Below are 25,012 nucleotides of genomic sequence, written 5' to 3'. Positions count from 1 at the left end.
ACTAAGACCACCAAGTCCAACTGCCAGCCACCCCACCATGCCCACAGTGTCCCTCATTGCCACATCTCCGTGGTCCTGGAACACCCTGGGAGGGTTACCCCTCACCCCATGGGCAGCTGTGCCAGTGCCCAACAGCTCTTTGGAGAAGAAATTGTTCCCAATATCCAACCTGACCCTCCTCCAGCTCAAGTTGAGGCCAGCACCTCTCATTCTACCAACAGGAACACAGAAAAGGGGCACAAAGTCACGTTGGACAGTAAGCAGTTCTGCATCTTCAGTTGTATGGACTGGAGCACAGTGCCTCACCACCCCATCACACAGTGTGCACTGTGCTCACGTCTCTGGACAGGCTGACAACAGCTCAAGGATGAGATGCACAAAGCCAAGTCCAACCAACCCCCAGTCAGCCCAGAGCACACCCTGCACAGCTCTGACCAAAGCTGCTCTCTGAACTCACCACTATCAGCTGCGGTGAGCTGAACGAAGCAGCAGCCAGCAGTGCTGGAGTGAAAAATAATGCTACACTGATGAGCTGGTAGATCTGTGCCAAGCTCAGGAGGTCAACAGATCTGAGAACATTAGCAGGTATGCAGCTAAATATCCCTCCATGATCACCTTACTGCTGTACCATCATAGAATGGTGTGGGTTGGAAAGGACCTTTAAGATCATGGAGTTCCAACCTGTGCTGTAGGCAGGGACACCTCCCAGCAGACCAGGCTGCTCACAGCCCCATCCAGCCTGGCCTTGAGTGCTTCCAGGGAGGGGACATCCACAGCCTCACTGGGTAACCCGTGCCAGTGTCTCACTGACCTCCCACTAAAGAATTTATTCCTAATATCTAGTCTAAATCTGCCCTCTTCCAGTTTACAGCCATAACGAGAGCCAATGCAGAGCTAAGGTGTCTGAGAAACAACAGGTTCAGCTGGACCACAAAGAGCCAACAAAACTCAGCTTGCTGTGTCATAACCACAACACCGGGAAGGCAGCATCGTCCAACTGCTCCAATACCCACAGGATTGGCATGAAATCTTCTGCTCTGCTATTTCTGCCCATTAAACTCATGCATATGCCAAGCAAGAAAACTTCCATTAGTCCACAGCAGGAAAACAAATTGCTAGAACTAAAGGTGGCGCTGAGTTCATTAACTCATCATCAGGAGCCAATAATCATAGAACCATAGAATGGCCTGGGTTGAAAAGAAGCACAGTGCTCACCCAGTTCCAACCCCCTGCTATGTGATGGTCGCCAACCAGCAGCCCAGGCTGCCCAGAGCCACATCCAGCCTGGCCTTGAATGCCTGCAGGGATGGGGCATCCACAGCCTCCTTGGGCAACCTGTTCAGTGCGTCACCACCCTCTGAGTGACAAACTTCCTCCTCATATCCAACCTAAACCTCCCCTGTCCCAGTTTAAGACCATTCCCCCTTGTCCTGTCACTACCCACTCTCCATCACAGCCATAAACCCCACAGCCCACCTGCTGTAATCCTGCAGCAAGCACAAGAGCAACGACCATCCCTCGTGCTGCTTCTTACCAACACCCATCTCCTGCTGCAGGTGGGCTTACAGTCTATCAGGAGGCAGAAGAAAGGGCCCAGCACAGCTGTGTGCAGCTCTCTCTGCATTCAGATGCTCACCCATCTTTTCTGGCTCGTCCGGCCCCGTCCCAGCAATGCAGCTGCTCTCCAGCCCATACGTGGGATCCACCTTCCCTGAGGCACGCGCTGCTTCCTGCACTTTCTTGACGTGGGCTTCCACCAGCTCCAGGGGCACCTCCTCTCTGACCCGGGAGAATTCCTCTGTGAACAATTAGCCACGATGTTACATGTGGGTGATTAAGGGCAAATTAACAGTTATGATCTCAAATCAGCACACGCAGGTAAGCCTGGTGTCAAAATGAGGGCTCAAAGATGTCTTTGAGAGAGCATGTTCCCTCTTCGCACATTCAGTGCCTGATTTTCTCTCTCTAATGTGGTACAAGAGACTCTTTCCAATTACATAGACCTGTTTTTATATATGGAAATAAGGGAAAAAAACCCCAAATCCCATCTCATTGAGTTTCACGGGAGGTACAGATGGGGCTGATAGCTTCTATGGTAGGAAAGTGGAAGTTCAGCATCGTGCATTTACACACAGCCAACCAACAGCAATCGGAGCCACTGCAACCCCAGGGCAGCGCCTGCAAAGCACCGCTGGGCAGTGAGCAGGGAAGGGAAACTCAGTGGCTTGTAGGACTTCTTCTCAAACCAAGTTTCAGTGCCAGCAAAACACACTGCTGGCTGTTAGACCTGAGAACGCCTCACCATCTCAAAGAACCTCTAGGAACTGAGATGCACAGAGCGAGTGGAAACAACTGCTGGGGTGAACTCATACCTAAGGCAGCCTTTGCTGCTGCTGATGCCACGCGGGGGTCCACCACCGACGCCAGGAAAGCAACAGTGCTCATCACGGGGTTGCCAGACTGGCTGAAGGGCACAGGCTGGTAGGCCAGGGGGCCGAGGGACGCGTCCGAGTTCTCCAGGTAGGGGTCCTCAATGGGGAGCCGCAGGAAATGGAGGATGCACTCATCCTGGGTGCGGCTGCCAACGTGCTCCGAGACCTTGTTCCAGTCGTCCTTGTACATCTCCAGGGCCTGTGAGAGATTGAGATCGCTGTAAGTGCATTCGCTGACCTGGGAAAATACACCGCCACGCTCCCTTGTGCAGTGCTGCTCATTTCGGTGCTGGAACTGAAGACTGAATGCACTAGCTAGGTAAACCCTCCTTTTTCTCGTAGCAAAGCTCTTCCAGAGAGCTCATCTCACTGGGACCCCAGTGACACCCTACACAGACCATCACACAGGTTTATGCTGTTACTCTGTCACAAGAAACGTCAGAGGATTTGGGGTTTACTTTTAATGTTTGCATAGGCAGTGCTTCCCCTCTTTAATTCCCATAAGAACTCCCCTTGAGGGCACTCATGTTCTCTCATTTATGCCTTAATGCACTGAGCTCTTTGGGGCAGAAACAGTATTTATTTCACGTATGCGTACTGTATATGATGGTGAAGTCCAATTCCTGCATTCAGATGTTAGGAAAATGAAAGAGCATCAGACCGATACAGCAGGAAAAAAAGAAAATCACAGAACCACAGAACGGCCTGGGTTGCAAAGGAGCACAGTGCTCATATATTTCCCACCCCCTGCTATGTGCAGGGTCGCCAACCAGCAGCCCAGGCTGCCCAGAGCCACATCCAGCCTGGCCTTGAATGCCTGCAGGGATGGGGCATCCATCACCAAATACATCCTGTATCACAAAGCCAAAAGACACAGGTTTACTAGCAAATACCCATTAGTCTATTAGTAAGCATTCAGGTTAGCAAATGGTTGTTCAGGTAAGCCACCTGACAAAGTAACGCCTTCCAGATTCAATCAGTGATGTCATAACTCTTCATGCCAGTCACTGTCAGAACTACTTAAAGCCTCAACAAAGAATTTAACAACTATGACACACGTCCATTAGTTTGGGAGAAATTAATTGATTAGCAGTGTTATAAATAGTTAGAGAATCACAGAATCATTGTGGTTGGAGAAGACCACTGAGATGCCCAAGCCCAGCACACCCCCCATGCCCACATCCCCCACTGCCACATCCCCATGGCTCTGGAACACCCCTGGAACAGTGACTCTCTATGCAATTGGCTTGGACGTCTACTTGGTTTTTATGACACCGAGCAGTACAACAGAAATAAAGGGAAGCTGTCTGTGCATCCCCTCACAGCAAGCAGCTGGGCATCCCAGCAATAATTGAGGGCAAGGCAAGAGCCACATTGGAATTAAGTATTACATCGTGAGAGCACGGAGGATCCCCATGATAAGCCCAGCTGCCACGGGCTTCCCATGACACGTCTGCAGGTACAATGTAGTGCAGAAGACAAAGCCCTCCTGCTCTGCACCCATCTCCCTGTGACCACTGAGTCCCCCCAGGTAAGCAGCAGGACGGAGTCACGAAGGTCAGAACAAACCACCAAAGTCACCACGTCCAAGTCAGCCCATCAGCACCATGCCGTACAACACGGCACTCGGGGCCGAGCTGGGATGGGCCGGGCCCTGCCCAGGGCAGCTGTGCTCCAGCTGAGGTGAGCTGGGGGGAAAGAACACCCCGAGACCTTGCAGCCCACGGGGCAGACAACAAGAGGGGAGGCTTTAACAGCTCAGCAGAAGGATCTGGTTCAGATAAGCTTCCCTGGAACTGCAGTTCCCAAACTGCTCAGGATCTGCTCTCCCAGCCTCCCCCCAGCACTGCTGCAGTGCTTAAAGCAATGTGACACTGCTCAGTTCACTGGGGCAGACTCGTGGGGAAGCATTTCTTCCACATTCAGCATTCGTTCCACTTCCCCTAAATCCATCAAGCTACGTGTCATTGCTTCCCCACTGCAACCACTCGAGCATATTAGCTCGAGCTCTGCTTTTCACAGCCACAGAGCAGTTTTTTACTCACTCTCCTTCACTCCTTGTTAGATCTCTGCTGTCCTGCTAGAAACAGCTGAGGGCTCTGTAGCAGCACCGAGAGGCAGAGCAGTGGGGCAGGGAGGGACACCCAACCCCTCCCCATCGCTCAGCCAACAGGAGGAAGGATGGGCATTATTTTAGATAACTATTTTAGGTACCATTTATTCTCTGGAACCGCACCACATATATTTGCCCCAAGCTGCCCTGAGGATTTAATTGGACTGAGCTGCCTCGTTACAGCTGCATTACTTATGCTTGAACTGGTATTCTCTCTTTACTGATTTATTCATAGGTTAAATCCACGAAGAATGAGGAACATGAATAATTGAAACTCACATTAAATACATTTGCAATCTCAAGACTTTGTTTGTTTTTCTAAAAGAAAAATGAATGTGCTGTCTGGGCTATTTCATTAGGTTGCTGCTCGCTATGCCTGGGTGTAAGGTACCAACATTTCACATGGATAACAGGAGTCAAAGAAGCCAGCACATCGACATAAGCCCTGTCAGGACACCACATCTTCACTGTTTTCCCCCATAAGCAAAGTCCTTCCCCAGGCTGATAGGAAGGCGTGGGGCAGTGTGCAGACAGACACCCAAACCTGGAATGAATTAAAGTGCAGGATTAAAGGGCTACCAAATAAAAAGCTTCCTTTATGAACAGGCAAAGCACAGGAAAGCAATCTGTGTGTTCAATAATTCAACTTCCATAGCGGCTGTTTGCAGCTCCCTGTAACATGTTATGGCTTATTGGAGAGCTTGTAAAGATCAAGAGAACTTCACAATGTTCTTAGGTGCAGATAAAGCATTCCTCGAAGGGCACAGTGTGCTGCTAACTGCTGCTCAATGCAAGGACCTCCTTGCACTGCAATATCTGCTCTCGACTTTGTGCAAACATTCCTAAGCCTTTAATTTCTGGGTTGGAGCTACAATGAGACAGAAGTGAGCCTTAAAGAACACGACGTCCCCTCAGCACACAGATGCTTCCACTCCATCTGTGTAGCAGCAGTGCTCTTGTGCAGATGATGGTCAAAGAAAGAGGTACAGCTTCGAGGGAAGGCTGTAACCTTTTAGCAGCCCAAAAGCCACAGCAGCAGCAAACAGCCTCGTGCACACATAACTCCACCACCCATCCTTCCAGCTACGTCTGCTGGGTCTCAGAATTGCCTCCCACTGTAAACAGCTCCGGCAAAGGATGTTTTTGTCACCTAACTCACCTTCAAAAGAACCACTAAACCTGCATGTCCATTTTCCTTAATGTGCAATACCCTGCATGGTTCTGTCTCCCGGCCTTCAGTTCTCCCCCATGAACTTACTTCTAACAGCAGCAGCGTCTCCTGCTCCGTCCATTCTCTTCCAGCACTCGCACCTTTACTCTACAAAAGACGAGCAAAACATGAAGTACAGATCTTTGTGCAGAACTTTAACTAATAATAATGGAAGGAGAAGAATCCGTTTTCTGACCCACTCCGATACCCACCTTCCACAGCATTCCTACCAGAGCAAACAAACCCCTGCTTATCCCATAGGCACGTTCAGTTCACGTGCTTTATTTTCGTAGTTGGAACAAGCTGGGAAGTGCCTTCCTGCACATTCTGCACACACAGCGTGTTTTTTCTTTTAAATTAGGAAAAAAAAAGGTGAATTATCTGAAAAGACAGCAGCAGTACTGCAACATAATCAATGCATTCAGCAATTGGTTGCTCCAAGGGTTACAACTCCCAGATCCTGTGGTTACCTCCTCAGGTTTCCTAGAGGAACTCCTGGACAAAGCCTGCCCTTCCACTCCTACAGTCACCCATCTATCACACATCCAATGAAGACAAAAGGAGGTTGTCACCTGCTTGTATGCAGCACGAGGTAAGGACAACAGGTTATGGAATCAGCAACATCACTGTGATGGCACTTCACAAATTTAACTGAACACACGATACACTGCAATGGCAGTGCTAAAAACTCCCCTGCAGTGGTTTACTGACATCTTTTGTAACCAAGTGGCCTTCCCCTGCTCTCAGCCTGGAAAACACTGTTCAGACTTGGAAAGCTTGACAGTAAAAGATCCTCACAGATTCACAGAATGGCTTGGGCTGGAAGGGACCTCAAGGATCAGGAAGCTCCAACCCCGCAGCCTTCTCTTCTCCAGGCTGAACAAGCCCAGCTCCCTCAGCCTGTCTTTGTAGGGGAGGTGCTGCAGCCCTCTGAGCATCTCTGTGGCCTCCTCTGGACCCTCTCCAACAGCTCCCTGCCTTTCCTGTATTGGGGGCCCCACACCTGGGTGCAGTGCTGCAGATGGGGCCCCATAAGGGCAGAGCAGAGAGGGACAATCCCCTCCCTGTCCCTGCTGGCCACCCCTCTGCTGATGGAGGCCAGGATCCCATTTGCTTTCCAAGCTACAAGAGCACACAGCTGCCTCATGGTCAGTGTTTCACCCCCCAGGACCCCCAGGTCCTTCTCTGCATGGCTGCTCTCAAGGGCTGTTCCTCCCAGTCCGTATATATGCCTGGGATTCCTCTGGCCCACGTGCCAAACCTTGCACTTTGCTGAAAGATTCTCGGTTCTGTACTGAATTATTTGACACCTGGCTGACTTTGAAGCATTCAATTAAAATACCAAATAAGGATAACATGAATTCAGTGTCTGCAGACTGACAGCACTGAGTAGTTTGGGACAGGCACGTGGTCCTCTCCTGCAAAACTGTGTATCCAACATGAACACAGCGAGGCATCTCAGTGTCCTACACTGGGATCCAAGGTGGGAATCCAAGAGTAACAACTCATTTCACTGTCACCTAGGGGAGGACAACTAAAGTAGAGTGCCTAATAGAAGCCACAGGGGAACAGAAATCTAAATGCACATACCTTTGCTAAAGTCTTTTTTGAGTAAATGTCTGTGCGAAGTCCGAAGTTCTGCAGGTCAGTGGGTTTCTCTTTGTTTTTCTCAGGAAAACTCAGCATCTGCTGAGCAGCTGGGATCTGTGAACAAACATGAGAGGAAGGACAGGGGGTCAGGAGCTGAAAGGTACCACAAGTTTTCAGACAAACATTGAGCAGAACGCAGGACCAACCAAACAGCTCAACACGATGACTTATGGAGATGTCTTTACACAGCATCAGCTGCACACAGTGCAGGACTGAATCAGGAGAGAAGGCTGCGGGGAGACCTCATTGTGGCCTTCCAGTACTTGAAGGGAAAGTATATACAGGAGGGGGAACGGCTGTTTACGAGGGTGGATGGTGACAGGACAAGGGGGAATGGTTTTAAACTGAGACAGGGCAGGTTTAGGTTGGATATGAGGAGGGAGTTTTTCCCCCAGAGGGTGGTGACGCACTGAACAGGTTGGCCAAGGAGGCTGTGGATGCCCCATCCCTGCAGGCATTCAAGGCCAGGCTGGATGTGGCTCTGGGCAGCCTGGGCTGCTGGTTGGCAACCCTGCACATAGCAGGGGGTTGGAACTGGGTGAGCACTGTGCTCCTTTGCAACCCAGACCGTTCTATGGTTCTATGATATGATATGACTCAACAGGCCCATTTCTGAGCTCATGAACATCTTTCACGAGCGACACGTGCAGGCATTATTCTCCTGCATGATACTGAGGAGAGCTGCCACCTCCCACCCCCAGGGCAGTGCAGGGCTCACCTGTGGGGTGCGGATGTGCAGAGGCATGAGGCCAGAGGGCGTATCGGCGAGCACATTGAAGTGAGGGGTGGGAGGAGGGCCCATGGCCATGGGGCGGCTCTCCGGGTCCACCTGGTAGTTGATGAGACCCCACTGCTCCAGAAAAGCATGCACTCTGAAACAACAGGACAAACCCAAATCTTATGAAACAAAGCAAAACTGCAAAGACAGATAAGGAATAGACTTTGGTTTTGCATCAGATAGGCTCATCATCTCCTACATGCCTTCGCTGATCACAAGAGCAATTAATATTAAACCGAGACTGGGGAGGTTTAGGTTAGACATTAGGAGGAAGTTTTTCCCCCAGAGGGTGGTGACGCACTGAACAGGTTGCCCAAGGAGGCTGTGGATGCCCCATCCCTGCAGGCATTCAAGGCCAGGCTGGATGTGGCTCTGGGCAGCCTGGGCTGCTGGTTGGTGACCCTGCACATAGCAGGGGGTTGGAACTGGATGGTCACTGTAGTTCTTTTTTAACCCAAGCCATTCTATGATTCTATGAAATACTACATATTGTGTGGACCTGACAGTATCACTTCAACATGATACCTAAAACGTAACATGGCAACAGAACAACGGCACACCTAATTAAAGACAAAGGCAAAGCAAAGCTAGGGCTGCCCACATGGAGCCATCTGCAGACATCACACCAATGTGAGGGCTGCACAACCCCTTTCTTTGTTCTCTCACCTATCTGCAGCTGTTCTTCATTGGATCTACCATTAGCAACTTATGAGATTTCAGGGCTCTGTTGCACCTCAGAGTGGCGAAACAGACAAAACCAACAAAACTGAACTGCAAACCCAGGAATTCTGAAAAGAACTCCACATGCTTAAGAAATAGCAGACACTGAAGGTTAGGATGCCAACTCTGTAGGTTCATTGAGCTCCCAGAATATCAGAAATAAAGGCCAGTATAACATACTCTGGTTACAAGGAGAGGCCGAACAGACTGCTAACGTAACAGCACAATGGATGGATGGGTCAGGCTGGATGGGCTCTGAGCAACCTGACCCAGCTGGAGGTGTCCCTGTTCAGTGCAGGGGAGTTGGACTGGATGACCTTTAAGGGTCCCTTCCAACTCAAACGATTCTACTGCCCACACCTATCTCGTCTACCAGAGCATTTTCATTGCTAAAGCAGCTCCGTTTCCTTTTCCTCTAGTGAAAGCAATGGCTGAAAGATGGCTGTTTGTTCTCTCACCTCATGACAGCACACACATCTCCAGTCAGGTTCCTCCTGCAGGCAGTGCTGGTCAGGTACTCCTGGGGGTTGAGGCGATAGGTGTCGATCATGAAGTTGCGGTAAGCCAGGTATCTGGAAGACAGGGGGTACAGAGCTCACGTTGGATGCTGATGCCTAACAGAGTTTACCGTGTCTTTTAGGATTCATCTTCACCAAACAACTTTATTACTGACAAGTAAACACCTCTGGTGAATTCTTATTGAAGAAAATATTAAAGGTAACATGCAAATAGAATTTCTATTGTATATACTGAATGTGATCCACCTCTTCCAGAAGTTTCGCTGTGGATTTTCTCTGTATTTGGATTAGCAGAACAACAAGCAGCAACCAGAATCAGCAGAAGCCCAGCACAAGGTGTGCCAGGAGGTACAAGGCAGGACAGCACCTTGATACATCTGCTCTTCCAGCATGAATACTACGAACAGGAAAGCAAGCACCTACTTACACACACAGGGATATACAAGGAGTCATAGCTTCACTGCATTTAGGTTTTAAGTTTCCAAAGGGCAGACATGGCATCCTTGGTGGAAACAAGCCCAACACAGGTCATCCCTCCTGCAAAGCACTCCGTGTCTACAACCACTGACCAAGTGCTTGGTCAGCAGACTGCAGAAAAGGAACCATAGTGGTCTTACCGCAGGAAAAGGATAAACAGCCCAACTTGGGCCCTGTGAGCCCAGAAAGAGAAAAGGGGAGAAGAAAAACAGAAATTGTACATTGGGTGGAATGCTACTGTTTCTACACGAGGACCTTTTATGTATAAAAACATCAGTAGGGAAAGGTTAGAGAACAAAAGGAGGACAGGGTCTCTAAAAAGCAGAGGCTCCCCATGCACTGAGCTGGGAAGGGCTGAAGCAGGAGCTGCCCCACGCTTCAGTGCAGTCTGAGTGAGCAAGCGGAGGGTTCAGCCCATTCCTGCCCCATAAACATTGCTGAGCCTCTCTCAATGTGTTTCTGGAATGGACTGATGCTTCCTCAGACAAGCTGCTCACAATAAGAACTACCATAACATCACTTGCTAGCTCTGTTCTTCAGATAGAACAAAAGCAAATCAGCAAACACACACAGGCAGGATCCTATGCAAAGACCTGTTCAAAGCAGCTTTGTATAAAGAGATTTCTGCCTTCTGTTGAAAATTCAAGATGGAATGCCTCATATGGAGTGTAAATTGTGCAGAGAAAGAACACCAATGTGTTCCCCATACAGATGCTGCAAAGACCCATTCTTGCCAAAATACCACACCTTCACTTCTGTATGGGTTGTATATTGGACTTGCAGGAACAATGCTCCAGGACCAGGTGTTGGACTTCGTGTTGAACATTGAACATTGGTGAAGAAGGTAAGAAACAAAAGGGAGCTTCTTCACAGAATAGCTTGGGTTGGAAGGGACCTCAAGGATCATGGAGCTCCAACCCCCCTACTGCAGGCAGGACCACCAACCTCCATATCCAATACTAGACCAGGTTGCCCAGGGCCCCGTCCAACCTGCCCTTGAACACCTCCGGGGATGGGGCCCTCTTCCACAGAGGGATATTCAGGAACCCTTCTGGATGCTCCTGAAGAGATGTGGGGTGTCAGCTGCTTTGAGAAGTGCACCTCCCCGTGCTCCTGGCTGCACAAACAAGCTCAGTACTTACTAGTGAAGGTCACATCAGTAGGTGGAGAAAGGAACCTAAGACAGAAATATCCCTAACATTTATCCTGAAGTGAGCCTGTTTTCTGCATGACACGACCCATTAGCTGTGACTTGTTATCAGCAAGAAAGATGAAGTCAACTTGCATTTAGCTAAAATCCCTTTTGAGACAGAAACGTGCCCCGGGCCCTGCTGTCAGAAGGATGAGCCTGTGTGGGCTCTGCAAACACGGTGCTTTGTTTGGCTTGAGAACTAAGCTGGAGGCCAGGCATTTCCATTCTGAAGGAGGGTTATTTTATTAAAAGGAAAGCACAAAGCCAAGATCACATGCTGCTCCTGCAACCCCTAAATAGCAATAAGATAATGTAGGTACTGGGAGAAGGGGAGTCCCTGATCTGCTTCACTTCTAAAGAGAGAACTAGCAGTGATGTCTTGTTGTCAACTGAGCAAGGAGGCATGAGATTCCACATGATGGCCCTATCAGTGCAAACCCACATTTCTGGATCCAGCTACTGCTCTGTAACCAGGCTGAGGGGGAAGTGACTCTTCACATTTGTCCTGAGGCTCTCCCCAGACAAGTCAGCAACCCAACAGGGACAGGCAGTCAGCAGAACTCCTTGGGCAGTGGGGTCTCAAACAACCACCTGTTAACATGGCAGCTGACAGCAGCTACAGTTACCTCTGCATCTCAGATATGTGGAGGAGCTGCAAGCACAGACTGCAGCCTCAAAATCATTTGTGGTGTCAGAGGTCTCCCAGCGCTTCTCCAGGCTGAAAAGGTTAATTTCTCATGTCTACCTCAAGGTTAGATGGGCAGCTTCACAAACACCATTCATGTGTGAGCAGAGATTGAGCTCCAAGAACACCACCTGCAGTCTGCCTGCGTTACCTACTGCAGGAGCCATTGGGATTACCACCATAGAATCACAGAATGGTTGGGTTGGAAGGGACCTCAAGGATCACGGAGCTCCAACCCCCCACCACACACAGGGCCACCAACCTCCCCATTTCATACCATCCCAGGCTGCCCAGGGCCCCATCCAACCTGGCCTTCAACACCTCCAGGGATGGAGGGGGCATCCACAGCCTCTCTGGGCAGCTGTTCCAGCACCTCCCCACTCTCATAGCAAAGAACTTCCCCCTCACATCCAACCTCAGTCTGCCCTCCTTCAACTTCACCTTTTCCCCTCGTCCTGCTGTTATCTGCCCTTTCCAAGAGTCGCCTCCCCTCCTGTTTGGAGGCTCCCTGGAGGTCCTGGAAGGCTGCAATGAGATCACCCCGCAGCCTTCTCTTCTCCAGGCTGAACAAGCCCAGCTCCCTCAGCCTGTCTTTGTAGGGGAGGTGCTGCAGCCCTCTGAGCATTTGCATTAAGAAGAAACTGAGGAAAAATGTGAGTCTGGAGAACTGCTACGTAGAAAAACACAGCTTTGCACACATTAAAACAATATACTGAGAAGACTCCTCAAGAATTTTGTTTAGCAACTCACGATGAAACTGCTTTTAAAGCCCCAGATCCTGCTTTGCAGCAAGACAAACAGTTACTACCAAGATGAAGCAGCCACATTGACTTACTTTGCCCAAGTCAACACGCATACAATGGAGTTCCAATCTCATTTCTTTGGGAAGCTCTCAGGTTTTGGGTTTACAGCTTTAAGAAAAAGCACACTGCTCAGAAGCCTGATGCTGACTGCCTGCCTTTAATCAATTGCCTTCAGGGATTTCTCTGAATAACTCAGTTTGCTGTTGGAACAAAATGCTCAGGGAAGGTGAGCTGTGCTGTTACTCACGATGCTGTTACAGTGCTCAGAACGAGACTGCAGCAGACAGCCAAGGCAAGCATTTGATGCAAAACCACTGGCTTACCTCCTTACATCGCCAAGCCAGAGTGGAGGAGAGTCATTCCATGTACAGACCAACAGCATTCAGCTGGCACTGTGCTGTTCTGACTGTTTTGTCAAAGGCTGTTTTCTCTAAGGCTGGTCAAACAACTGTGCTTATACTTGGAAAGAGGAACGTGTAAGTCCTGTGCAGATCCCACAGGGAGATGAGACAGATTCAGTTTGATCTTAGATTCAACCAAGAGAGCTCCACTGAGATGTCAGTGGCACGTTAGGAACTACAGAGTCACGAGAGGGTTTGGGACAGCTACATAAACGATTGTTTCTCTTTAGCAGTGCTCAGCTCAGCTCTCTGATTTTAATCAGACTACCCAACATTCACACTCCAGCCCTCACCTGCTCTCAGAATTACCCATCGGCTGCTCGAGGAACCATGACATCAACACAGATAGCGTGGAAAATCCATTCCACGGTCTGACACTACGTCCTACAGCTGATGTGGTGATAAGTGCTCACACACAGCTCTCACATCTCAAAAACACAGTGTGTTATGGGAAGAGTAAGAGAACTACGGGGGTCATTAAGGCTCCACAGTACCATATATGCCTTCACTCAGAGGGTGGTGACGCACTGAACAGGTTGCCCAAGGAGGCTGTGGATGCCCCATCCCTGCAGGCATTCAAGGCCAGGCTGGATGTGGCTCTGGGCAGCCTGGGCTGCTGGTTGGCGACCCTGCACATAGCAGGGGGTTGGAATGAGATGAGCATTGTGGTCCTTTGCAACCCAGGCCGTTCTGTGATTCTATGATATATCTTTACGGGTTTCTCTGGGAGATACTGGGTCCTGTACCTCGTTCAGGACTCATTCAACAGTTTGTTCCAACACTGCCTGGGAAGAAGTTAGGTTCATTTTTCCTTGATAACTGCTATTATATGTTGCCTTCATATTTGAAGTTTTGCTTCTGCTACAGTAACACAGACAATCCAGCTGCAAGCGTAGTGCCACAGATGCTCCCTCCTTCTTTCATGCACTCACAGACAGTATCTGCTAAGCACGTACACAAGGAGAAGCAACAGACATTAAGGATGTGGAGAACTCCCTTGCCACGCTGAGGTCTTGCACACTTACACTCATGCTGTGCTTACATTCATGCTGTACTTACATTTCAGGAGTCTTGGACTTGTTCTTCCCATTGAAAAACTCTGGAAGAGCGCGGCGCTCAATCACATGAATGCTGCAAGGAAAACACACAGTTCAGATGGCAAATCCTAAAGCCTTGCAGAGGGAACTGCGCACTGCCTCCATGGCTACTGAGAGCACACTCACTGCAAGGGCCTCTCTTGGGAACCCGAGCACTCCAGCAGGAGCCTTCAGTTCAGTACTTCCATAAACGATGTGATTGGTTTACTTTTAGCAGAAATAAGGAAATTTGGCCACGAAGGGTCACTGCTCCAGCAGATATTAACAAGGATATTTGTGTAACCCACGGTATGTGTGACTGATGAGGCTTTTGACAGCAAAGTAAAATCACAACGTGAGCACCCAGACCATATGGACCTTGATTATACCACCCTTTTTTTAATCTTAATAAGAAAGCTGTGAGGGATACAGGATTCAATCCACCCAACGCTGAAGGAGGAGAGCTTCGTAAGTTAAAAGATCTCCATTTCATAAAGTGTCAGAAATGGAGAAATTATTTCCATGAAATTGATGAGAGCAACCCCTAGAATGCCACACACTCCATGCAAATTAACATCTGAAGAACTACAGTGGTCCTTTAAAAACAGTTCCTTCTAAAGGAAGCACACGTTATTATTATATGCTCTTCCCTTGCATCTTTTCAGTTTTTAGCCAAACATGCAACTGCCCTTTGGTGCCAACACCACTCTGTCATCCATTCAGAGAACAGAGCTCAAGGAGCACCATTCACCAACAGAGTGCTCAGGTTTTACAGCACAGCAGTCATTTAGTTCTTGCGGTGAAGTCACTCAAAGCAGAACAGATTACATCGAAACTGAATTGAGCATCAAATACGTTGTATCTGTTTACTACAAATTTAATTTCAGCAATGAATGCTCTGAAACAGCAGCTTGTAATGCACTTCAGGAGAAGTAGGTTAGAATTATTCTTCCATTTATTTCAAACCAGAAGCAGTGTTTGCAGCGTGGGAGGGCTGCAGCAGTCTGTGCACACACTGACATGAGCTAAAAGTGTCCTTCTGGCACAGCAGCAGCAGGGGCCACAGCTGAGGTCTGCTGCTCTCCAGGACTGCAGGAACCTCTCTGGATGGAAACAGAGCTCAGGGGCAGAAACACGTCAGCCTCACAGCTGTGCTGTTATTTCAGCCTCCAACCTAAGTCAGCTCCACGTGCAGGTCACTTCTGCTTTGGAGAATCTCAAACCAAAGCCTTTTTTGCATCACTCCCCTACCTCCTCACAGAGATGCTTTGAGGTCCCCTTTCACAAGGTCAGGGCAGGCACACCTAAGCCAAGAAGTTCATTCTGTTTCTTTGGACCTCCTGTGTCAGTCCTGTAGCTGTGCTCCATGAGCTGCTGCAGCTCTCAGGAGCACCACTGCAGCTCCTGCTGCTGCTATGAACACAAACACACCTGCAGGAAGCTTCAGCCAGCCACTCCCTGGGCACCCATACAGTAACAGGAGAGGCGTCCCAAAGGAACCAAAGCATACAGATATACCCACATTCACTTCAGGGAATCCTCACTTAGCTTGAGCTGCAGAGCTGCCTCTCCTGACCTACAGCGGCCCCATACGGGAGTCATCCATTTACAAAGTGACTTAATGGAGCCTTTCACCCTGCACTGCAACAGAGCACCTCAAGATTCCCTGCTCAGAAAGCAACTGGAGCACCTGTAGGTTCACGCTGTGTGTTCCTTGGCTTTTCTGCTTCCAGGAGCACCTCCAAGCGGGAGACAGCAAAGGAACGAGGTGAAGGATGGCTCTACTCATGGGGCTTTAGGTCAGCTCAAGCTATGGGTGCACACAGACTCAACAACTGGTTCAAGGCAACGCAGTTTGGTTCAGCCTCCAGCTCTGGCAATCTTTATGCTAACAGTACAGACCCCATCCCAAATCACTACTGCTGTTGTGTTATCCACCACTAGCTCCAGCTTCTGGTTGTAAAAATAGCTGCATCAAATCCCACAAACCTCAGCTCAGGCAGATCTACAGGTGGAAAAGATGAGCCCACACGTGTGAACTACAGCCAAAGAGAAGGAATTTCTTCCAGCTCTCGGATCCCCGGATGCCAATTGCTTTCTTACCAGTTGTAGTCAAACCAGGATGCATAGCTGGGAATGATGATGTGGTTGGTTTGTTCTGTGACGTTATCTTCACCCGGATCAATCGATCGACTCTGGTCGCCTTTGTTAGGATCTTCATCCTCCTGTGTCATGGAAGGAACACAGTGGTGAGGAGGCTACAAGCAGCAGGACATGGGACAGCCCTCATGCAGCAGACAGCCCCAAACAAATGCTGTCAGTGGGAGAGCCTGAGGGATGAGGGAAAGTGCATCCCTAAAAGAATAAAGGAAGTGAAAAGCTGCTAAGAGCTGTTGTCAGACCTCAAGAACACACTTGGCAATACTTTGTTAAGATGACTGGTACTTCTCACCACTCTTCCCTCACTCCTCAAAAGGGCATTAATGGAAAGCAGAGTCATTCCTTCCCATTTTACTGGGTGACACTTTAGGGTACAGAGTGACAGTTTTGCAGACACCGAATTATGACCACTGACATTTTTGCTTGGATAACTTCACACTGGTCAACCTTAAGGCTGGCCTTTGATAATTCTGCCTCGTGAAGAGATATCAAGCTCAAATTTCAACTGTGCCACGAAAACCCAGGCATGGAGTATAGATGTGCTCTGTTAGACACAGACGATAGACAAACTTTCATAGTAGGCATTAGACCAGTAGATCCCAGGAGCTGAAACACAGAGGGCAGAGGTTTCTCTGGAAGACTATTGCTAATAAAGTCAATAGGAGATGTTTCAACAAGGGCACATGAAACACGACAGTGGTCACGGGGATTAACAGGCTGAAGGGACCACTCCACTCCCATCAGAAAGCTGAGAATCAGTGCAGATTCTTGGGGACAGTGGCACTATTTAAAGCTTCCTGTGGCTCAGGTTTCTTCTGTACCCCTAACACAACAGTCCATCTCCTTACATTGCCACAGGCAACTTAACTTCTAATGAATTTCTTTGCTCAAATTACTAAAGCAGCCCCACTTCAAAGAAAAGGCTGTTCAAAACAGCCCGACCCTGGAAGCAAGATTTCCAGAGTATCACCATTGCACCCTCTGGGGCAACTAAATTATCCCACAGACAACAAGGTACCCTCCAAAGCCTTTTAGTGACCTCACAATAGCTGTTCAGAAAAGAAGTCTGTCCTGTCCTCACCCCCCCCCCTCCTCTCCAAGTACAGTGAACAGAACACAGACCATGGCCAAAAAGAGCCAACCCCAAACCAACGAGAGTTCAGGAGAGAAGATAAAAGCAACATCTGCCAACCTAACACAGAATGAATATGTGCTGCACGAGTTGCACAGTTCTGGGTTATTCTACACCCTGGGATTATGGAACTGCACCTAACAAAAGAGTATTTCCCACACTGGAGAAGCCCAGTCACTCTTTGTGAGCTGGTTTCCCCAGCATAAAGCACAGTGCTCACCTAAGCATGGCACTCTGGTCTTCTATCCATGTGTTTGTACCTACGTGCTTACACAGCCCGAAACACATCTAAGGTCTGTATTTAGCACTGAAATCTAAAGGAAAAAACCCACAAGCTTTGAAAAATCTGCATCCTAAAGATGAGCCTCTGAAAGTACTTCACATTTGTTTCCACCAGTGACCAATTTGGTCTTAAATATCACTTGAAAAACACCACAGGGTAAGTGTGCCAAGATGAAGATTTCAGTTTCCACCAAGGTCAGTATGAAATCACTGCAGTTACCTTTCCTCCAGTCGCCACTGTCTCCTCATCCTGTTCATCTGAAAGGTAAAAGCATTGGGAATTAAACTAATAACAGGCACCTGACTACTCAATCCTTCCTAGCCGTGCAACTGCTTAATTGGAAAGACTATTGCATTTGTTTTGGGAGTTAAGCGAGGAGGAAAGCAAAGCAGAGCACACATCATTAAGACAATCTCATCTTTATGCAGGCACTCAATGGTCCCAGACAAAAGAGCACATCAGAGTGGGTATAAAGAGGAAGGATAATTAGAATTTTTCCACACTTAGGAATCCATAATTAATTACTGCCTGGCCCAGTGCCCTAGATGTAGCCTTGTATAATAGGACGTGGGACACTAGTTTCTATCTCTTATACCAGAGGGCTTGCAAAGCTCAGGGAACCTGGCAATTCACCCTAACTCCTGGTAAGAAAAAAACACCTACCAAAGAAGAGCTCATATGTCACTTCCCAAAAAAGCAAACGCTGCCTACAAGGGAATGGACTCAAAAGGAAGAGCATGCTTCAGATGGAATACATATGGAAAGCTGAATTAATTCCAAAATTAGAATTAGAGATCCCTTTCAAAATTGAGAGTTAAGTGCACTCCTTCTGCTGCCCTGCAAACACGACTTTGCTGTAAGAAGGGTGTGTGTCCCTGCGTGCCTTACCAAGGTCTGCCACTGTTCCTCCTTTCACAGGCGTGTTCTCACTGTCCTTCTTTGGGTTCACTGCAAAACAAAGATTGCAGCTCTAATGAGTAATCATCAGACAAAATACAATTATCAACGTCTAGCATGCTTTTGCTATCTTATCAATAAACTGTTCTGTTGGTCGGGTCTCTGCAGTTCAGAAGAGTTCATCTGGTCGGGACAGCTTGAGCACAAGAGAGCATTTATTTGGCTTCTGTCTGATTTCACACTGGAACACAATGCTGCCTCTATGCAGGCACTGAGGGCTCTGAGTGCTGTGCTCTTCCCACCTGCACAGCACAGAACAGCTCCTCCATGCAATCCAAACCAGACCAAGTCAAACTGTGCTGCACCCCAAATGCTATGGTGCTGCATTTTATTTCTGACCTACCCTTACTTAACTCCTATTGCATAAATGGACACTTCTGCTCACACTGGGCATGTCAGCAGAGCTTCCACTAATCCCATATGGTTAGCTTGGGTACTTGACATTGCAGCCCAAATGTTTGACAACACATGCATTTCCTCTATACAGTTTAAGCAATTGCTTTAACATCCACACAGTCCAGTTCATATGTAATTTACCATTTTTGGGAAGTACCACTTCTTCTATGTTAGGTACTGGTGTGGGATCCTCCATGTCCTTCGTAAGATCTTCTTGCTCATCTTCTTCCTTCTGCCCTCTCCTTTTCCCATATATGGTTGCTTGTCTAAAAGAGATCACACACAATCCCTCTGACAGCTGCAACTGTCAGATGCATTCACCTTCATGTTATCCTTCACCAGACAACAGATTACAGGGCTGGGTTAAAACTCTTTTGGGACAACAGTGCAGCAGGAGGCGGTGCTGGTGGAGTTAACAAAAACCAGGATCTGTGCATCACTGAAATCATTTAGAAGGGCACTAGAGAGTACTTTTTGCAGCCTAATGATTCAGAAGTGTCTCTCACTTTCATATAAATGATGGCCTTCTGCCATTGATTCAGGAGTGCAGGACGCTGCTGTCTGAATCCTGAATCCCAGCACGCTGGCAGCACCTGTGTGCCCATGAGATTCAGGGCAGCAGCACTTCACTTCCATTCCTCCCTTTCCAGGCTACAATAAGGACATCTGCTGCACAGCCCAGAAGAGGCAACAGACCATTGCAAGGCCTGCTGCCCCATCTAAGGAACAAGCTGGCTTTTATGGTCATCTCTACATCCAGAGAAAGTCCTTCTGGGAACAAAGGCAGAATCGCCCAGGCCCCTCCTTACAGAAGTTAACTCAGACCTCACATTTGGAAAGAAACAGTAAGGATTCGTTCATTATCTGACCTTCTCATCTCAGACTTTCAGCACTGTTTGTTGTTTCTTTAAGAGCCCCACAGCACTGCTAAAGCCCTCAATTTTTTAATCATAGACTCATAGAACTGTCTGGGTTGCAAAGGAGCACAGTGCTCACCCAGTTCCAACCCCCTGCTATGTGCAGGGTCGCCAACCAGCAGCCCAGGCTGCCCAGAGCCACATCCAGCCTGGCCTTGAATGCCTCCAGCACTTTAAGCACTTCTTAAGTTCTCCCACACCACAAAACCCCATCAGTGGGAAGCTTTTATTTGGTTATAATCTTGACCCTTTTTTGAAAGATCAAACAAGCACAGAGAAAAAGGTCAACCACCACCGATCTGTGGGCAAACTGTAATCAACAAACAGTGTTCTGGTGAAGTGGCATTTCAAAAGTTCACTTCAAAACACATGGCCACATAGGTTAAAAATTCCCCAATTAAATGCAGTCATTCCAGTGGCTCTCCTTCAAAACACACCCAAGTACCACTGCCTGCACTAACTTCAGCTACTTTAGAAGCAGCTGGGTAAGCCTTCCTTAGGTTCTGCTGTCAGTGCAGCACCACGTCCTGCTGCTGAGGAACAGATAACATCAGGACTTGCAGTGATTCTCCTCCACCCACAGCCAATGCACTTCCGCAGAGGAGTGAAGTATGAACACTGCACTGTTAACACCACACAGACCTAGTATAGAAATAATGATGCTACCCTGACCTAAGGTGCGACAAGTGACATCACACAGGGCTGCCCATAAGCACGCCTTCAAGAACATCAGCCCCAGCATCCCTGAGTGAGACACTCACCCTTTCTTCCCTGATTTTTTCCTCGACTCCACAGGAGTTGGGGGTGGAGAAGGAGAATGCTTTCTCTTCCGTGTGCTTGCTGCTGCTTTCCTGTCTCTCCTCTCAGGACTACGCACAGGCTGTAAGAGAAATGAAGGTGTCAGCTCACCCCCAGTACTACAGTTATTGAAATGCTGCAGGCGAGTCTTCCTTATTACATCTTACAACAAAGGAGCTGAAAGCAGCATCGCAGCGAGCACCATTCTCAGCTCCAGGATGCTTTCCAAACACACGTTTGTCAAGGTGGAATAACTTAAGTTTTTTATAGCCACCCCCTGGACACTGCAGGAGCTGCCTACGTAACTGTGCTCTTAGAGCAACACTCAGCAGCTAACTCATGGCACATTCAATGCACTCTACCCATCAGGAAGGATTTCCCAGCAAGCAGCCTGACCTCAATGTTAAATGAGCGCTCTCAAGAGTCCTGTCAAACCTCGTGCATCAGGAGGAATACGAAATTAGGGAACCTGGAGATTAATTGATGCTGTCCTGTGCACCCCTGCTTTCATTTAAAAGGAAGTACAAAGTGAGTCTCTTCTCTTGCCATCCTTAGGGAAAGGAAAGAATGTAGAAATAATAAAGAGGAACAGTAGTCCTGGATAAATGACACATCAGAAGAAATTCAAAGTAAGCTGCACTACCATAGGTACCCGAATGCGTTCAGCTGGACTGAATTCCAGTCACTCCTGCAGAGAGGAGGAATATGAATGTACCACCGGGTCACACACTGAGCTGAGCCACCTACCTCTTCATTCTTCATGGAGATCCTCTGCCGAAAACTCACGGATTTCCTGTTCTCATCCACCTCGTAATCCTCTTCGTTCATCCATTCGTTGAATATATCTGTGTCCAAAATCCACTTGGCATGAACCTAAAGAACAGAACATGAGGCGCGTGAGGGACGAGGAGGTAATCCCAGACAGCCAGCAGATTCACCAAGGGAAGGTTGTGCCTGACCCATCTGGGGGCCTTCTATGGTGGAGTGACAGCAGCAGTGAACAAAGAGAAGGCAACTGATGTCACCTACCCGGACTTCTGCAAGGCCACGGTCCCTCACCACATCCTTATCTCTAAATTGGAGATATGAGGGGTGGGTAAGGGATTGGTTGGAAGGTGGCAGCCAGTGGGCTGTGGTGAATGGCACTATGCCCACGTGGCAGCCAGCAACGAGTAGTGTCCCCCAGGGGTCTGTTATAGGACCAGTATTCATTAACATCTTCATCAGTGACGCTGGTGATGGGATTGAGCACCCTCAGCAAGTTTGCTGATGACACCGAGCTGAGTGGTGCAGTCCATACAGCAGAATGAAGGGATGCCATGCAGAGGGATCTCAGCAAACTAAAAACATGGGCCCGTGTGAACCTAAAGAGGTTCAACACAGCAAAGTGCAAGGGGCTGCATTTGGGTTGGAGTAATCCCAGATTCGTATACAGACTGGGAGAAGAGCTCATTGAGGGCAGCCTTAGGGAGAAGGACCTGGGGGTCCTGGTGGATGAAACACTAACCATAAGCCAGCAGGGTGCTCGTTGCTCAAAGCCAATGGTATCCCGGCCTCCATCAGCAGAGGGGTGGCCAGCAGGGACAGGGAGGGGATTGTCCCTCTCTGCTCTGCCCTTATGGGGCCCCATCTGCAGCACTGCACCCAGGTGTGGGGCCCCCAATACAGGAAAGACAGGGAGCTGTTGGAGAGGGTCCAGAGGAGGACACAGAGATGCTCAGAGGGCTGCAGCACCTCCCCTACAAAGACAGGCTGAGGGAGCTGGGCTTGTTCAGCCTGGAGAAGAGAAGGCTGCGGGGTGACCTCATTGCAGCCTTCCACTATTTAAAGGGAGATTATAAGCAAGAGGGAAGTCAGCTTTTTGTGTGGATAGGTAGTGACAGGACAAGGGGGAATGCCTTTAAACTAAAGGAGGGAAGGTTTAGATTAGATGTCAGGAGAAGTTTTTCACTGAGAGGGTGGTGAGGTGCTGGAACAGCTGCCCAGAGAGGCTGTGGATGCCCCGTCCATCCCTGGAGGTGTTGAAGGCCAGGTTGGATGGGGCCCTGGACAATCTAATCTAGTCTTTGATCTAGTGGCTGGCAGCCCTGCCTGCAGCAGGGGGTTGGAACTTGGTGATCCTTGGGGTCCCTTCCAACCCAAGCCAGGCTCCGACTCTATGATGATTCTATGAACACACTGACATGATGCTTTTTGCGAGCAGCCACTCCACACTGGACGAAGGATGAAGGAAGTACTTTCAGCCTTGTTATGAGGGTCTGAAGTTACAGATCTCATACGAATTTTACACATATTAAGTGTCAGCTCCATGAGGCAATGCTATGAAGGCTGGACATGCTGCACGCCTGCTGAACGCCACATCTGCTCCTCTGTCATTTAAGTCATCTCAAGTGTGAGGTGAGCTCTCACAGCTGGGGTGATGGCTCTGCATTAAAAGCATACCTCAGGTACCAAAAACCCCTCCCAGAATCCACCAAGTGTGACACAGATCACCTCAGCAGACAGAATGTGCTGCTATGGAGACAAAAAGGAAGAAGGGCCATCTTGTCAAGACCAACTATCCTGATTTAAAATTGCCATCTGCAAGTTTATATGGCTGAGTAATGAAATTTTTGAGCTTTACTGTGATTTATACACAAAACGCTGAAGTCCCATTTATTTACAAGCAGCAGTTTGGAATAGGGAGGAGTGTCTGAACACACATCACATCATTTTCTGACCTGAGCTGCCCTTTCCTAACTCTGCTATTCACATTAACAGCACACACACAGAACAACACTGCATGTGATGCATAAAATAAGTCCAATAATAGGACGTTAAGCAGTATTTACTGCTGCTTGATTGTAACTGCTTTGTATTGTCCTCTTGCAGTGAAGTAAATCGGAATGACTTCTTCCATCCCTGTGACGTCAGTTACGAGCAGAGCTCCCCATTAAGCAAACACTGCTGCAGAGCAATGTGAGCTGTGGCCCTCAGGGGCTCTTGGAGCAGCTGCTGTCTTCTCAGAGGCTCTCACGTTGGCTCTCACTCCAGGGACAGCTGCATGCCCACAGCTGTGCTGCCTGCAGCAGCGCCAGGGCTCGTGGCACATTCAGTCACAGCAAGAACCAACAGGGGAAAGAGGAGGCATCTCCAGCAGTGCTGAGCCAAGGGAAACCAGCAGGGTGGGATGAGGGCTCGGGGAGCCCATCCAGCTCTGCTCTGCTGCCAGTACCTGAAACCACTGCAGATAAAGTTGCCACAACAACAACAAGGTTCCATTTGTGGCAGAGGTTTGTTTCCTAAAGAAGCCCATATCCATATAATCTAGCTCCTACTCTTCCTGGCCATCCCCATGTATGAACTTTCTGCACACGCAAAGTGCTTTAGATCCTGTAATACGTGTGAAGTAACCTGGGGCTCCTAACTGGATGGCTCTTTTCTATCACAGCATTCTTCAGAAGGAGGTCACAAAGATATGGTATGATCCCCATCTCCACTCCTTAATTACTTAATTACACCCCAGTAAGGAACAATCAGCTCTCCTCCCAGAGACGGCTCCGTCTCAGCAGCAGAGGAAGGAATTACCTTTAACACAAACCCCCCCAAGTCAGGCCAGAATAAAGATGGTAGTTTTAGCATTATGAGGGATGTGTTCATCTGCCCTCGCGGCCCACAAGGAGTATTTCCCCACAGTGCCCCTCTCCAGACCAAAGAAACGTGTTGGGTGTTTTCATTACAGCTGTAGAAATACCACTTTCTTTTTCCATATATATGGAAATACAGCCACTGATACTCAGCAGCACATTAAGACATCTACCCAGTAGCATCCACGGATGGGTTACACCAATACAGTAACTCTGGGAAGCTCTTTAAGGCAGACTCACCTTCCATGGCTTTTCAGGAATTGGAGGATCCTCAATTTCAGCATCTATTTCGTTGGCATGAACCCAAGTGTCATAGCTAATGAGAAGAGGCAGAGGAAACAAAAGTGGTCCCCTGGGCTGCTCATCCAGAGAGATCACCAGCAGGAATATTTATTCAGCAATTCTGACATCTGCAAATCATACTGCTGGGATGGAACAGCAAATTATTTTCCACTCAATGAAAGTCAAACAAAGGAATCATCACTGGTTCCTGCTGTGGGAATAGGGCATGCTGAGAAGGGAGGGGTCTGAGGCATCAAGGGCACATTTTTCCCTTTCTGAACTCAGAACCCATCTCAGTGATGTTATCTCCTGTTTGGAATTGCACATCTAGCCTCTGCATTCAGGGGTTCAGTTCACGTGGAGTCACTCATGCAAACCCTGTTAGTAAGTTAATTGTTTCTTAAGA

At 48.6% G+C, this 25,012-nt stretch overlaps 2 protein-coding genes across 4 annotated transcripts in view; both read right to left on the bottom strand.

Moving 5' to 3' along the window:
- GIMAP7L5 (GTPase IMAP family member 7-like 5) overlaps nucleotides 1-25,012 on the bottom strand; it is a 598,436-nt gene that overhangs the window by 142,197 nt on the left and 431,227 nt on the right. The window lies entirely within an intron of this gene.
- SMARCC1 (SWI/SNF related, matrix associated, actin dependent regulator of chromatin subfamily c member 1) overlaps nucleotides 1-25,012 on the bottom strand; it is a 67,565-nt gene that overhangs the window by 24,768 nt on the left and 17,785 nt on the right. For all 3 annotated transcript variants that reach the window (XM_025147375.3, XM_046927752.1, XM_015281170.4), the window contains 14 exons: nucleotides 24,565-24,640; nucleotides 21,446-21,571; nucleotides 20,662-20,780; nucleotides 19,125-19,249; nucleotides 18,519-18,578; nucleotides 17,850-17,887; nucleotides 16,159-16,280; nucleotides 14,039-14,110; nucleotides 9,362-9,475; nucleotides 8,124-8,277; nucleotides 7,346-7,459; nucleotides 5,804-5,863; nucleotides 2,373-2,631; nucleotides 1,637-1,798 (listed from right to left, as the gene is read on the bottom strand). In XM_025147375.3, coding sequence (XP_025003143.3) covers nucleotides 1,637-1,798; nucleotides 2,373-2,631; nucleotides 5,804-5,863; nucleotides 7,346-7,459; nucleotides 8,124-8,277; nucleotides 9,362-9,475; nucleotides 14,039-14,110; nucleotides 16,159-16,280; nucleotides 17,850-17,887; nucleotides 18,519-18,578; nucleotides 19,125-19,249; nucleotides 20,662-20,780; nucleotides 21,446-21,571; nucleotides 24,565-24,640 — 1,601 coding nt within the window. The remainder of the gene's footprint in view (nucleotides 1-1,636; nucleotides 1,799-2,372; nucleotides 2,632-5,803; nucleotides 5,864-7,345; nucleotides 7,460-8,123; nucleotides 8,278-9,361; nucleotides 9,476-14,038; nucleotides 14,111-16,158; nucleotides 16,281-17,849; nucleotides 17,888-18,518; nucleotides 18,579-19,124; nucleotides 19,250-20,661; nucleotides 20,781-21,445; nucleotides 21,572-24,564; nucleotides 24,641-25,012) is intronic.

The sequence above is a fragment of the Gallus gallus genome, chromosome 2 (genome assembly GCF_016699485.2).
Source record: "Gallus gallus isolate bGalGal1 chromosome 2, bGalGal1.mat.broiler.GRCg7b, whole genome shotgun sequence".
Taxonomy (NCBI): domain Eukaryota; kingdom Metazoa; phylum Chordata; class Aves; order Galliformes; family Phasianidae; genus Gallus; species Gallus gallus.
Note: the sequence above shows the minus strand (reverse complement) of the source record. Positions and strands in the feature narration are given on the sequence as shown.